At 47.7% G+C, this 16,078-nt stretch overlaps 1 protein-coding gene across 1 annotated transcript in view; it reads left to right on the top strand.

The window, feature by feature from the left end:
• Positions 1 to 7,399, top strand: part of IGF2R (insulin like growth factor 2 receptor) — a 132,840-nt gene extending 125,441 nt beyond the window's left edge. Inside the window, exons 46-48 of the mRNA XM_073022295.1 lie at positions 3,445 to 3,597; positions 4,683 to 4,752; positions 5,602 to 7,399. Of these exons, the coding sequence (XP_072878396.1) occupies positions 3,445 to 3,597; positions 4,683 to 4,752; positions 5,602 to 6,012 (634 nt within the window). The 3' untranslated portion in view covers positions 6,013 to 7,399. The remainder of the gene's footprint in view (positions 1 to 3,444; positions 3,598 to 4,682; positions 4,753 to 5,601) is intronic.
• Positions 7,400 to 16,078: the final 8,679 nt, after the last annotated feature.

Here is a 16,078-nt window from a genome sequence, read left to right as displayed (position 1 = left end):
TGGGCAGATCACTTGAGGTCAGGCGTTCTAGACCAGCCTGGGCAACATGATGAAACCCCGTCTCCTCTAAAACTACAAAAATTAGCCAGGCGTGGTGGCACGCACACCACGAGATGGCATCACTGCACTCCAGCCTGTGTGACAGAGCAAGACTAGAGCTCAGGGAAAAAAAAAACAAAAACATGTAACTATAACAAACAGGTAGCAATGATCGCCCTAATAGATGACCATTTTTAGTTCTTTTAGCTATTTCTTCTGGAATTTACCTCAGTATTTTAAATTTATATCCTTTATCTCATCTATTGACTTCCTGCAATAGTAGATGAAGATAGAACTCTCTTACACCTTCCTCCTACTTTCCAAAAATGGTTCTTTCACAATATTTGATTAAAGTCAAAAAACTTACACAAAGTTAAAAGATAGGCATCTACAGATGGAAGGGGCATGCTATGTGCCCAGCACAGTTAATGATAACAAGACCCACCCACTTATGAACTACCAGGAGAGCAGATACAAAGAAAAGACTGTAAAAGCTTCAGGGGAAGCTAATTTGTTGTATTAGAAAATAATTCAAGAAAGATTAAAGTACTTGAAATCCTCACTTTATATCATCGATAGGTTCTTGGAAACTACAACTTTACGTGAAACGATGTATAGTGAAACCAATTTTTTTTTCTCATCAACTTTATAATGAGACAATTTTGAAGGAAATGATGTTATTCAAGGACCTCCTATAGTTGCTTCACAGAAGGTTGCAGTTTCAAGGAACCTGTCAGCGACCCTATGAGGACACAGTGTACTGAACACAGTGGTGTCTGAGCTGAGAGGGTTGGCAGAGTTCCTGGCTTTTAACATTTCTTACAGTGATAGCATCATATGAAAGCAAAACCATTTTCTTGAAAGAAAGGAAGGAAGTAAGGGAGAAAAGGTAGAGTCCCTAATTGTTTGGAAGACATACTGTTAGACTTCCTGTCTTAGTATGCATGCCAGTATTTCAAGAATAACCACTAAAATAATATAAATACAGTATGTAACTTCCGAAACAGTGGAGAAGAAAAGGAGAAGTAAAAATACTTACATCCCCAAAGAAGACAAGGAGAAAAACAAAACAGAAATCAGACAAGTAGAAATTTCAGCCTAATATGGTAGAAATAAATCTAAATATATCTATACTCGTTAAGTATAGCTTGACTAAACTTGTCAGTTAAAAAACAAGTTGTCAAATTGGATTTCAAAAACAACTCTGTTTACGGGGAACATGCCTAAAACAAGGATACAGAAAATACCAAAGTCAAAGGATAAGAAAAGATACACCAGAAAATAATCTGAAATAAAGCTGCAGTAGTTATGTTAATATAAGATAAAATAGGATCTTAAAGAAAAATATTAGGGATAAAGAGAGTCATTATAATTTTAAAAGGGCGCATTTCCTAGGAAGATACAAGAATCCTAAACTTCCATCTACGTGATAAAAAAGCCTTGATACGTACAGCAGAAATCGACAAAACCACACACAAGAAACAATGACAAATCCTCCTCGCTTAGTGATTGCTGGGTTAAGTAAATAAAGAGTAAAGCTTTTTTGGAAGATTGAGACAGCGCAGTGAAATGCAAGATTTAATAGACATGCGCAGAACTCTGTTCCCTGCGGCAGAACGCTGTTTTCCCAAGCTCACATCAAACACTTAGAAAACTTTATCAAAAATTAACCACGAAGCAGGCAAATCAGCAATTTCCCTTTTTTTTTTTTTTTGAGACAGAGACTTGCTCTTTTGCCCAGGCTGGAGTGCAGTGGCATGATCTTGGCTCACTGCAACTTCCGCTTCCCAGGTTCAAGTGATTCTCATGCCTCAGCCTCCTGAGTAGCTGAGATTATGGGTCTGTGCCACTACCTCCTGGCTAATTTTTGTATTTTTAGTAGAGATGGGGTTTCACCATGTTGGCCAGGCTTGTCTCAAACTCCTGACATCAGGTGATCCACCTGCCTCAGCCTCCCAAAGTGCTGGGATTACAGGCCTGAGCCATTGTGCTCGATCTTAAGTCAGCAAATTTCTGACTGATGCAATTAACTACATACATGATGCACTTAAGTTAGGAACCAAGAACAAACAACTGAAAACTAGAAATACATTTGAAGACTAAAACTCACCTCTGAATAATCCATGGCCCAAAGAAGAAATCAAAGGCAGAAAGTAAAATATGCTTAGAACCGAGTGATAATGTGTCTCTTGGATGCATTTCGAGGGGTCCTGAGTGGCCGGAGCTGGTTCTGGGTGAGTGGGTTTCTGGCTTGGAGGGAGATGTCTGCAGAGCTCTCAGACCTGTCTGTGGAGCGTGGTGGTGCTTTTGCCTAGAACTGGACGCCAGGCTCTCCCTGTGGTTTCTTGTCTAGCTGATGTTTTGGATTGTTTGGCTTAAGCTGAACTTAGACTGAGAGCCGCAGCCCTTGCGGCCGCGCTGGCAGGTTGGCCTATTGCCCTCAAACTCAGTTCTTCGAGCAGCCGGCATCTTCAGCAGCGCCGGATGAGCCTCACTGGGGTTGCCTGTTATCTCGGGCAGCACAAGAGGAGTTGCTGTTTATGTGATCCTGTTCCTGTGTGTGGCCCCGAATGACAGAGGGCCAGAGAGATTAGAAGTGTCAAGTTGTTAGGCTCTTGAGTGTCATGTGGCTCTCTGAGCGCAAACGCAAAGGGAAGTCTCCGTGGCTGTTTCTCATTTTCTATTACTATTGTCCTGACTCTGCTTGAGTGTTTGATGTCGTGGAAATGGACTGCTTTTTCCCACAAGTGTGCCTGTGGGTCTTGGGTGGGAATGGTGAACACTGTTGGTGAGGCAGCTGGTGTGCTCCGAGAGCCTTCTCCTGGGATGGAGCAGGCTTGGAGAGAGGAGACGTGTCGGGGGCTATGCTGGGCTGTGGCTGTTCCCTGGGCCCCACCCTGATCGGTGGCCACTGCTAGACCCTGTTCTGGCCTGTTTCTAAGGCCCCGGGACCCTTTACCTGTGGAGATGGTATCTCACAGCGGGCTGTGCTCACTGCTTCCAGAAGAAATTCCAAGAGGACAGCTTTGACCCTGGAGAGAAGGGTGGTGCTTTGGGACAGCCTCTGCCCCAGCCTGGTCCTGCTGTGGGTTGGGCCACCTAGAGGGGCCGCGTCCCTCCCGCCTGTCTCCTCTGTGTTTGGGTGAATGACAGTTGATGGAGCTGGAAGCAGTGCTTTCTTGTCTGTTTTCTGACAACCCTGCCCCAAACTCATCATCAGGAACTTTTTGCAGCCCTTTTCCATGTGGAGTGGGCCCTGTGGCCTTGTTTTCTGGGCAGGAGTAAGAATCACATGGGGTTGGGAAAGTCAGAGCTGCTCTTGTCTTGGGGACTCAGGTCTCAGGTTGTGGCCGTGGCGGCAGGACCACCCTGTGACACGGCTCCTTTTCTGTGACGTACTTGCAGGGCAGGCTTTGACGGCGAGAATCCTGGGGACGACGAGCAGGTGCACAAGGGGCTGTCGGAGCGGAGCCAGGCTGTCGGCGCGGTGCTCAGCCTGCTGCTGGTGGCACTCACCGGCTGTCTGCTGGCCCTCCTGCTCTACAAGAAGGAGAGGAGGTGAGTGGGTGCAGGGCGAGGTGGGCTGGGCGGATGCATGCCTCCCATAGCTCATCTTGACTCAGTTTTGTGGGGTTTTATTTACTTATTTACTTACTTGTGTTTGAGCCCTGCCACAGCAAAGGTCTCAAGTTCTTAGTTCAAAACTCTCTGGAAGCAGCCTCCAGCGTTGTGGTTTTTAAAGGCCTTCTTTTCCGTCTGACCATGCCTGAGGCCGTCGCACATCAACGTGCCTGTGTCTTCTAGGACCATGGTCCTTTGTGTCCAACGTTGGGTAGAACATTAAACGGCATCTTTCATGGGTGCCTTTTCCCACTGAGCAGCTGGCCCCTCTGCCCTCCCCACGTCATAAAAGCAAGAGTTTATTAGGCACCTGCTATGTACCAGCTATGATGCCATCCTTTTGGCCCACTTTGCTGGGTGAGAGGACTCGCCATGTGACTGTCAAGCAGATTTTCACATCAGGCATCAGTGTTAGTGGCTCTGGCCTGGGGGCAGGAGCTGGCCAGCGCAGGTGTTCCCTGCTGCCACTGTCATTTGCCAGCCGAGCCACAGGCCAGTGAGAGAGGTGGTGAGAAAGTACCAGCTGTGGAGGTTGCAGTCAGCCAAGATCGTACCACTGTACTCCAGCCTGGGCAACAGAGTGAGACACTGTCTAAAAAAAAAAAAAAGTACCAATTGTGGCCCTTCACACCCAAAATGCAGAATAGGACAGCAGAAGGTCTGGGCCGGGAAGGGCATGTGATGTCCGTCCCCGTGAGCCACCATCGGGCAGGCTTCGGGGTGGCGGACTGGCGTGGTCCTGTTAGAGTCATATGTGAAAAAGTCCTTGCCCAAATGTTAAGTTGCTCTAGAGGGCCCTCTGCTGTTCGATTCCAAAGCCCATGTTCTTTCCACACAGTCACAACAAATACCTTAGGGTAGAACCTGTCACTGCAGCTGCTTATTTGTCATTCAGAATGTGGGAGAAATGCAGCCCCCACCAGCCCCCTGATGGTGCAGATGGGGGCGGGGCTGTGGGGGTGGTGCTCTTGCCCATGCCCTCTCTACCCTGGAGTAATGATTGTCTCCTTTTTATTGTATAGGGAAACAGTGATAAGTAAGCTGACCACTTGCTGCAGGAGAAGTTCCAACGTGTCCTACAAATACTCAAAGGTAATTTTCTGCGGCGAGTCTCTTGAGGGCCTGCCTCCCGGGCCCGCGCGTGCTGCGCTGTCCCTGCTCTTCTCACCAGGGATGCCGAGGAAAGCAGTCACAGGCAGACTGGAATCCAGAAGGGAAACAGCACCCGTTGCCTCAGCCGCTTATCCCAGCACATTTTTTTTTAAATTTTTTTCCCCTCAAGTTTCTCTCATGGTTACAACTGATTTCTTTGAAGTATTTAATATTTAGGTTGTTTCCACTGTTTTTGGCTGTTCTTTAAAAACATACACACACGGTAGTGAAGATAGTTGTGCATCTAGCATTTGGATGATGTCTTTCAGATAAATTTCCAGAAAAGAGGCATTATCTGGATCAAAGGACGTAATGTTTGTGGTCTCAATGGGTGATGATGAATTGCTTTCTAAAACTAGGCTTTTGACTCGAGTCCTTCCTTTGACTTTCCTCCGCTGCCATGCAGTGGGGACCTTTCAGTCGATGAGTAACCCGGAAGAGCCCCTTCTCCCCCAGCGCAGCTGGTGGGTCACTGGTCTCCTTTTCGGGTCCAGGCCATCCTGAACGCCTTCTGCTTGGCCCCACCCTTGGCTGTGAGACTCCTGCCAAATGGCCCCACTGTCACCCTCCCAAACCCTCCTGACTTGGTGCAGTCTTATTAGGAACATGAAGGTGTTGCCAGCCCCGGTCTTCCTTTCCGTGCGAACTGGAGACGCAGTGACCGGGAGGACAGTGGGCCAGTTCTTCTCCAGCTCGTGCCAGCAGAGGGCATCCCTGATAGGGTGGATGGTGGAGCAGAATGGGGTCTCTGAGGGGGCTCACGTGGTCTCTGCTATTGATCCCTGGCAGGTGAACAAGGAAGAAGAGACAGATGAGAACGAAACAGAGTGGCTGATGGAAGAGATCCAGCTGCCTTCTCCACGGCAGGGAAAGGAAGGGCAGGAGAACGGCCATATTACCACCAAGTCTGTGAGAGCCCTCAGCTCCCTGCATGGGGATGACCAGGACAGTGAGGATGAGGTTCTGACCATCCCAGAGGTGAAAGTTCACTCGGGCAGGGGAGCTGGGGCAGAGAGCTCCCACCCGGTGAGAAACCCACAGAGCAGCGCCCTTCAGGAGCGTGAGGACGATAGGGCAGGGCTGGTCAGGGGTGAGAAGGCGAGGAAAGGGAAGTCCAGGTCTGCACAGCAGAAGACAGTGAGCTCCACCAAGCTGGTGTCCTTCCATGACGACAGCGACGAGGACCTCTTACACATCTGACTCCGCAGTGCCTGCAGGGGAGCACGGAGCCGCGGGACAGCCAAGCACCTCCAACCAAATAAGACTTCCACTCAATGATGCTTCTATAATTTTGCCTTTAACAAAAACTTTCAAAAGGGAAGAGTTTTCGTGATGGGGGAGAGGGTGAAGGAGGTCAGGCCCCACTCCTTCCTCATTGTTTACAGTCATTGGAATAAGACGTGGCTCAGATCGGCCACAGGGCGGTACCCTGTGCCCAGGGTTTTACCCCAAGTCCTCATTTAAAAACGTAAGACCAGATGCATCTCAAAACAGAGGGCTGCATTCTAAGAAACCCTTGCTGCTTTAGGCCCGATAGGGTGTTTGACCCCAGTATATTTTAGCATTTTAATTCTCTCCCCCTATTTATTGACTTTGACAATTACTCAGGTTTGAGAAAAAGGAAAAAAAGAAAACAGCCACCGTTTCTTCCTGCCGGCAGGGGTGTAATGCACCGGTTTGTCCATCCTGAGACGGCGAGGCTGTTGGTGTGCGGGACGGTTTCCGGTGGGATTTTGAACTGGTCATTAGTGTGTCCCCTGAGTTGCAGCTCATACTGTCTCTTTTCTCTTTTGCTTTCTGTTTCTTAAGGGCACACACGTGCGCGCGCGCACACACACACATACGTGCACAGGGTCCCTGAGTGCCTAGGTTTTGGAGAGTGCGCCTGTTCTATGCCTTTAGTCAGGAATGGCTGCAGCTTTTTGCATGACATCTTCAAGCCTGGGCGCACAGAGCATGTTTGTCAGTATTTCTTTCACCGGCTGGTGAATTCAAACAACCTGCCCAAAGATTGATTTGTGTGTTGGTGTGTGTGTGTGTTTGAGTAGAGTTGAGGTGTCAGAGAAAATGAACTTTTCCAGATTTGGGGGATAGGTCTCATCTCTTCAGGTTCTCATGATACCACCTTTACTGTGCTTATTTTTTTAAGAAAAAAGTGTTGATCAACCATTCGACCTATAAGAAGCCTTAATTTGCACAGTGTGTGACTTACAGAAACTGCATGAAAAATCACGGGCCAGAGCCTCGGGCCTAGCGTTGCACTTGGCCTCATGCTGGAGGGAGGCCGGGTGGGCACCGCGTGGGGGAGGAGGGATGCGCTGCTCGCGTTCTTATTCTGGCGGCAGCGCCTTTTCTGCCATATTTAGTGAATGACTTTTCTCGCATTGTAGAATTGTATATAGACTCTGGTGTTCTATTGCTGAGAAGCAAAGCGCCCTGCAGCGTCCCTCAGCCTGTACCGGTTTGGCTGGCTTGTTTGATTTCAACATGAGTGTATTTTTTAAAATTGATTTTTCTCTTCATTTTTTCAATCAACTTTACTGTAATATAAAGTATTCAGCAATTTCAATAAAATATAAATTATTAATTGGGTGTTACAGTTTTTTCCTTGATAGTGAGACGTTCCCGAGCGAGTTGCCAGTCCGCCTGCTTGTCTTTTCTTTCTGTTAAGTGACTGAATTTGGGTTTTGACTCTGGTGTTCTTGTTGACCCTTTATGAGGAGCACTTTCATTTTTCTCTGGAGTCTCCTGGTCATAGGTGTTAACTTTGGGTCCAGTCTGCCTCCCCTCAGCTCTTTCTAGATCTGATTTCTTTACCTTCTCCAGGCCAACCTCGGGGTGTGGTCCTGTTCATCAAAACAATGAACATGGAGTTTAGAGTCCAGTGAGACAATAAAGCTTTTTTGTGTGCAACCTAATCTAACACGGGAATGTTTTCTCTTGAGTAAGCTCACTGAGTTTTCCATCTTAAATTACTCAGCAGTGACTGAGAGCTACCTGCATGTTAACCTGGAAGCAGGAAATGACTCCAGTGTTAAAAACAAACCTCTTAGACTCAACATCCTATCTATCCTCCATCTCTTTATTTTCCCCATAGAGTCCAAAAACCTCAACCATCTAATTTTTCAATTATCCAATTGGAGTTACCTTTTTAAAAAAGTTATTCTTAAGGACGTCACAATACCCTTCCTGAGGAAGACATGTCAGGGTCTGCTAAAAGTTTATGACCAAAGAAAGACGGTGGTCCTCAGGCATTCTACCCGGGGGGCTGTTCTCCAGGCCATTCCCACCTCCTGCTAAGACCATGGGGAGCCCTCTCTGTAAGGAGGGGCATATGCAGGGACCTGCCCGTCCCCTTGGTAAGCTGGATGGCAAAGAGGCGTGTCGTCTGCACCGCTGGCTGCCTGCTAATGTCGCTGTCAGTGGGGAAGGAGAAGTGACATGTTTGAGTGCATTTGCTTTGACTCTTAAAAACCCAAGCCTCTGAAAAAAGAGTTAACTACTTGCTAGCTGTTGTTACAGGTGATATTTTTAGGAAAAAATACCATGTGACAGCAAATCAGAATTGGACTCCAGAGAAATGATTTTATTGATGGAGTACCACCTGGGTATTTAGCTTCCTTTTAACAAAATTTTCTGTGCCCCTTTCTTGAGACCGTCCATGAATGAGAGAGACATAGAATAAGAACTGGCGTGCTAAAGATGGGACAGGCAAACCCCACACCAAGGAAATCCATGGTGTAGTCGAAATCTGGTTCTTACGAACATTTTAAGAACATCTGAAGCCTGTACTTCACCAACCCTAAAATAATACATGACACGAGATGATTCCTCGGGAAGGAACATATAGACTGGAGACAACATACAGACATTAGAACTTACAGGACAACTCTTTCCCTGAATCATTTGAGACTAAGTTCCCTCCCATAACCAGGCATTCCTACAAACGAGGACCTACCTTCACACGACTGAGATGCCACCTGGTGATTAAAGAACACTTTGGGCTGGTCCGATCCATTGTACAAGTTAAAAGGACTGATGGGTACACAGATCTTACCCCTGTTGGCAATCAGGTCACAAGGGCCAGTGTGTGTGTCACCAGGAGGTCATATGGACGAGACTGGATTTTTGCAAATATCCTTTACCGACTCTGAAGAATCCCATGGCTCAGGGAGGTGCACTCATGCCCTGTCTTTTTTTTTTTTTTTTTTTTTTGAGATGGAGTCTCGCTCTGCCACCCAGGCTGGAGTGCAGTGGCCGGATCTCGGCTCACTGCAAGCTCCACCTCCCGGGTTCACGCCATTCTCCTGCCTCAGCCTCCCGAGTAGCTGGGACTACAGGCGCCCGCCACCTCGCCTGGCTAGTTTTTTGTATTTTTTTAGTAGAGACGGGGTTTCACCGTGTTAGCCAGGATGGTCTCGATCTCCTGACCTCGTGATCTGCCCGTCTCGGCCTCCCAAAGTGCTGGGATTACAGGCTTGAGTCACCGTGCCCGGTCGCCCTTTCTTATTTCTCTGGCTCCACTCGACAGAGTTTGTTGGCCTCTTGTGTCCTTGAGTCATACTTGCTGTCAGTTCTGGACATCGTTCTATGAGAATGGGGTCAACGGGCAGGTGGTGCAGGTGAGCTGTGTGTGCAAGGCGGCAAGATTGCTATGTTGAGTTGGGGACAGTGTGGCCCGGGGGTGTTGGATAGGTGAGGCAGAAGCAAGCCCAGAACTTGGAGCCTGCTGTGACTGTCACAGTAAGGATTTTGAACTTGTCCTGAAAGCAGTTGAGAGCTGTGGAAGGGCCAGATTGGGCTTTTGAGAAAGATAGTCTAGAAGAAAGTAAAGAGATGGAGACACTTCAGCATCCAGATGGGAGGTTGGGCATGGGAGCCGTGGCTGTGCTGAGCTGAGAAGCCTCAGACTGCCGGCAAGGCTCTCTCTCAGATGGGAGGAAGTCAGGTTTTTTTTCTTTTTCTTTCTTTCTCGCTTTGTCGCCAAGCTGGAGTGCAGTGGCGTGATCTCGGCTCACTGCAATCTCTGCCTCCCGGGTTCAAGGGATTCTCCTGCCTCAGCCTCCCTAGTAGCTGGGATTATAGGCGCGCACCACCATGCCCGACTAATGTTTTTATTTTTAGCAGAGATGGGTTTTCACCATGTTGGCCAGGATGGTCTCAATCTCCTGACTTCATGATCCACCTGCCTTGGCCTCCCAAAGTGCTGGGATTACAAGCGTGAGCCCCCGCGCCCGGCCAGGTCTTTTTCTTAAAGAAGGACAGACCGAAGGTAGACTGTGAATGGTCAGTTATTTGTATTTCTTGACCTTTTATGCTATTTTGTAGTTTGACCAGTTTGCAAATCGAATTGAATAAAAAGTAATTGATAATGTCGTTTTGATGCTCAGTGTTTGAGGGAAACACAATCTAGTGAATGGGGTTATTGGTTGTCACTTGTCACACCTGGGAAAGTAAAAATAAAATGAGGGGACTCACAGCCCAGGTGAGGTCACCTGGCGCCACTCAGCACCAACCTGGAGAAAGCAGCCTTGGGATGCTGGCCTCGGTGGCAACCAAGAAGTGATGGTGGGTTGCTCGAGGCAGGGTGGAGCACAGAGCCCTGGGAGGAAGCAGGAAGTCAGGTTCAAGAAAGGGACTGGTGACCTTGCCCTTGGCTTCAGGGTTTTATTTTTCTTCAAGACATTTTGAGACAATGTGTAGACATGTGAACTTACAGGACAAAGAACTCTTTTACCCTGAATCATTTGAGACTAAGTCCCATCACCAAGCATTCCTACAAATCAGGACCTTCACACGACTAAGATGCCACCATCAGAACCACAATGTGTGGGGATGGTACTGCCAGCTAAGCCTTAATGCTGTTTCAGTGTTGACAGCTGTCACAATGATGCCCTTTTCGGTAGAGAAGCCTGTGATGGTCACGTGTTGCATTTGATCATTGTGCCATTTGGTTTACTTCTGTCTGGAAAGTTTCTCCTTTCTGTAACCTCCATGACCTTGAAACATGAGGTCACTCTTCTCACCCACCCCATCTCTGGGAGGGTGCCTGCTTTGCTCTGCCCCACCCAGTGGCTTTAGGGCTCAGCTGTCCAGGAACAATTAGGGAGAGGGCCCTTGGGTCTGACTGCGAAGTCATACTTGAACTAGAAAACCTTGGCATAGGCGTGGGTTGTCGTACAGCAACATTTTCCAAAGTGTGCCCCGTGGAACACTTGTTCTGTATGTTGTTAACAGATGTTTCGCAAAAAATGGAAAGGACCTGAGCTCTAAGTTTGGGAAATGCTGAGTTAAAGTGAAACAGCTTTGCTTGGTATGAGACCTCTCAGAGTCTTTAAAGGAGAATTGCTGAACGAAATCACGATAGAAAATGGCCAGCAGGCCTCCAGCTATGCAGCAAGTCCTGGACATTTGCCCGTGTTGCCTGGGGGAGCTGGTGGCTTGTGGACCATCCACTGGGAAATTCCCTTCTGTGGCGAGGTTCTGTTGTTTTCCAGAGGCTCCCACGGAGCACGCTGGTTGGGTGGACTGTATGAGACCACACTGTTGGTGAGCAATGAGGCCCAAACAGGTATATGAAAAAAATGCTCAGCACCACTGATCATCAGGGAAATGCACATCATAAACACAGTGAGACATTGCCTCACACCTGCCAGAACGGCTACTGTCAGAAAGACAAAAGACAGCAAGTGTGGGTGAGGATGTGGAGAAAAGCAAACACTTGTCCACCTTTGGTGGGAATGTAAATTGGTACAGCCATTATGGAAAGCAGGAAGTTCCTCAAAAACTTAAAAACAGCTACCAGCAGTCCCACATCTGGATGTATGTCCAAAAGAAATGAAGTCAGTACCTTGAAGAGATCTCTAAGAGATTTCTGCAGCCCCTGTTCATTGCAGCATTATTCACAATAGTCAAGATAGGGAAACAACAGCAGGGTCTACTGACAAATGAAGAAAGATGGATCAAGAAAATGTGTGTATGTATACACACACACAATGGAATACTAAGTCTTGAAGGAAATCCTGTCATTTGTGACAACATGGATGAGCTGGGAGAACATGCTAAGTGAAATAAGCCAGACACAGAAATAGAAATTCCACATGACCTCACTTAAATGTGGAATCTAAAAAGGTTGGACTCAGAAGCAGAGAGTGGAATATGGTGGTGACCAAAGGCCAGAGGGTGCGGGACGTGAGCAGATGTTGGTGAAAGGGTACAGAGGTTCCGCTGTGCAGCGTGAATGAGTTCTGGAGATCCACTGTGCAGCATGATAACTACGATACTGCTTTGTGTATTTAAACTTTTCAGAAAGAGTAGATCTTGTGTTCTTTCCCCTCTCCAAATAAAAGGAAATTATTTAAGGTGATGGGTATGTTTAGCTTGATTGGGGCAGTGATTTTGTAATGCTATGTATCTCAAAACATCATGTCATACACCGTAAGTATACAGTCGACCCTTGAACAATACAGGTTTGAACTCTGTGGGTCCACTTACATGTGGATTTTTTTTTTCCAGTAAAAGTTACACTTGGTGTGTCTGCCCCTCCTTCTACCTCTTCCACCTCTGGCACCCTTGACATAGCAAGACCAACCCCCTACTTCCTCCTCCTCCTCCTCAGCCTACTCAGGGTGAAGACAAGGATGAAGACCTTTATGATGATCCACCTCCACTTAATATATAATAAATATATTTTCTCCTCATGACTTTCTTAAAATGTTTTCTGTATTTTATTGTAAGAATATAGTATATAATACATACAACATCCAAAATATGTGCTAATTGACTTTTTATTGGTAAGGCTTCTGGTCAACAGTAGGCTATATTAGTTGTTAACTTTTAGGGGAGTCAAAGTCATATGGGGGTTTTCGATTGTGTATGGGGTCCGTGCTCCTAATCCCTGGGTTATTCAAGGGTCAACTCTACGTAATTTTTCTGTCCATTACACCTCAGTAAAGCTGGATGAAAGCAAAAACCAAAATACTACAGAGGCTAAGAGAAAATCAGTACGTGCCATTCCAGCACCCGTTCTCCCCAGAAGCAGTCTCCACTTCCTCCCCTCAGCTTTGTCCCCTGTCAACTTAAGATGAGGTTCATAAATTTGAAAAGGAAAGCTTTATTTCTTGTAAAGGATCATAGCCTGCAAAATCGCCATCCTGGCAGGCTACGTGTACCTCTGGCAGAGACCAAAGGCAGGCACTTGGAGAGAAGGAAGGATGAGACAGGAATTTATGCTGAATGGGTTGGCCAAGCGTACATATTCAACAGGTTATGGGGGGATCTATGAATATTCATGACGGGGACATACACATGCATAGTAAACAACCATTCCTGTTACATAGCCCCATGATCACTTTGGGGTGGAGACTTAACATTTAAATGCATTACAGTTAGGCCCTATGTGTCACAAGGTGAAGCAGGGACATGAACGCCCTCAGTGCATGCCTCAGTAAACTGAACAGGACCAGTCCATGCTTTGTGGTCTCTTACCAGGAGAAAGTCCCTGAAATCAAGCTCTTGTTGAATCAAAGCTGTAGTTATGGCTGGTAGAGCAGGGGGTCAATTAGTCTGCATCTGGCCATAGGTGGTGAGCTGAAATTGTTGCCGTATTGCTGATCTCCAGGTCCCTGCTTATTTAGCTGCCAGAGAAAAAGGGAAAACAAAAAAAAAAAAACAAAAACAACAAAACTTTGTGGCAGTTAGAACCCAGTTTATTTTTTAAGTGTAGGAGTGCCTGACTTAAGCCTTGCCTGGCATGGCCGTAGGTCGTTTTTAATTTGGCATCTTATTGCCACAAAGAGTCTGTTCTGTCATCTTATGATCTGTATTTTAACACCACCAACAGAGTTCTCTCTCCTTCGGGTCAAATTCTCTTAAGTTAACCTTGGCATTGACGCTGCTGAAATACTGGAGCCATTGAACTGACACTTCTGACCTGTTCCTACACTATCCCCCCACCTTTGGGTGCTGAGGTAGATTGCTATGGGTTGAACTATATTCCCCAAAATTCACATGCTTGAACTCCTAACCCCGGTACTTCAGAATGTGACCTTATTTGGAGATAGTGTCTTTAAAGAGATAATTAAGTTAAAATGAGAATATATGAATGGGATGTAATTTAATGTATGTGTCTTTATAAGATGAGGAGATGAGGACGCAGACATACACAGAGGCATGGCCAACTGGAAGCCAAGGAGAAAGGCCTCAGAAGAAGCCAAACCTGCCCACATCTTGATCTGGAACTCCCAGCCTCCAGAAGTATGAGAAAACAAATAGTTGAAATTACACGGTCCGTGGTACTTTATGGCAGCCTAAGCAAACTAGCCCAGACACAGTCAGCAACCTTCCCACTGCCAGTCACACCATGCGTGCACATACATGCTGGGCACTGCCCAAGGCCCTGTGCCTCTGGGAGAGTACACAGAACCCCATGTCGTGTTTCCTCCCATCGGAGCTGAAGGAAGCCAGAACGTGCTGACCTGCAACATCCTACTTTAGCCTAAGGATTATTTGGCACTGGAGGCAGTTAAGAAGCAGCCACAGGCCACTTAGCCGAAGGATTATTTGGCACTGGAAGCAGTTAAGAAGCAGCAAATGTATTTGCCTAAAAGCAGGACGTACATTTTTCAAAGGTGTCTCTCCTTCCCTCTCTGAACAAGGATTGATCACAAGGACAGCTCCGGACACCGCTCAGCTTGGAGATGGCAGCAGAGGTGTTCACGTAACCAGCCTCACTAATTCGCCTTCTGTACCCCAAGCTTTCCACTTGGTGCAGACACCTCCCTGCAGCGCCGCCTCTGGAAGCCTGAAGCCACCTTCCTGTGTCCGAGTATTTCTCTACAAATGAATTGTTCTTAGTGAAGATGCTGCGTACACCACAGTGTGAAGCCGCTCTTTCAGCTGCTGTTTCCTGAATTTCTCTCATGTCTATATGAGATGCACATGCTAGAAACTGTTTTTCTCTTATTAATATTTTAATTTTTTTCTATAGGAGCCCCAGTAGAAAACTGAGAAGAGTACACAGAATAGGACTTTTCCCTCCGCTACGAAGTTCCGTGTAGGAAGGCATGAGCATTTCTCTTCCTATCATAAGTGTCTATGCCATGATACCTGGGCTAAAATAGACATTCAGGACCATATTTTCGAACAGATAGGAAAATGAGTGGATTTTCCGCATCACATTTTCAGTAGCTCCCGGGAACAGTTAGCCTAATGGGCCGTGAGGGCACGGAGGGTGGTGAGTGGCCGTGGTGGGGGCCGCCCGGATGACAGGCCTGGCCTGGCGCTCCTCATGGCTACAAATCAGCCTCCCTGTGTTAGCTCTCCCCGCAGGTCCTGGGCCTCGTCTCTGGATTTGTTTGGGAGGGCTGCCGTAATAAAGTACCGCAGACTAGGGGCTTCAACAACGGAAATGTATGTCTTCCAGTTCCGGAGGCTGGGAGTCCAACGTCACAAACTCACCTGGTGTCGGCGGCTTGATTCCTTCCGAGGCTGTGAGGGAGAATCTGTTCCAGGTTCCTAGGAGCACAGCGTTCCCCTCAGGACAGGCACAAAGCGGGAAACTGCCAACCCTGGGGGCCTGTTGAGGAGGACAGAAGCCTAGGACACGCTGCAGGGCCCTGAGCACAGCCCAGGGGGAGGGAAGTGGCAGGAGCAGGAGTTTCCACCCCAGGCAGGTGCCCCCTCTGCACCTGGTACCATCGGGTGGGCCCAGTGCCCAGTGACCGACTTACTCAATCATGGCTGATTTTCTCACACATATGTGCTTCCATCACAGCCCTTGGGGCCAGGACTGGTCTGCCCTGTGTGCTGACAGATACTTCACTGGAAGGCACCTGGATTCAGGTACAAATCTGGGCCTGAACCCGGCTCTTCTCTCTGTTTCCAGGTGAGACCTGCCTCTGCTCCGGCTCCGGCAGCTGGTTTGATCCCCTTCTCCTCCCTGGCCTTAGAGGGCACTGAGACCTGGGACAGATGAGATGCCCACCTGGAGTTTGTGTCTAGTGGGACGTTAGGTGAACTGGGTTTCAGCACAGGGAGTTTTGGAAAATCAGTCCCTGGTGACAGGGCTTTGAGTGAGTTGATTTATTGAGACTTGACATAGAGCCAGGCATGTGCTTCTGGGCAGGTGACTTGCCCCGTTGAGCCTTTGTTTCTCATTTCTCATCTGCAGTACATGGAGGATCGGGGGTTCCATCAGATCAGGAGGGGGTGCTCAGAAGGAGCCTGGTCTGCCATCCTAGATGCTCAGGATGGTGGCAACGGCTTG

Source organism: Chlorocebus sabaeus, chromosome 13 (genome assembly GCF_047675955.1).
Source record: "Chlorocebus sabaeus isolate Y175 chromosome 13, mChlSab1.0.hap1, whole genome shotgun sequence".
NCBI lineage: Eukaryota > Metazoa > Chordata > Mammalia > Primates > Cercopithecidae > Chlorocebus > Chlorocebus sabaeus.
Note: the sequence above shows the minus strand (reverse complement) of the source record. Positions and strands in the feature narration are given on the sequence as shown.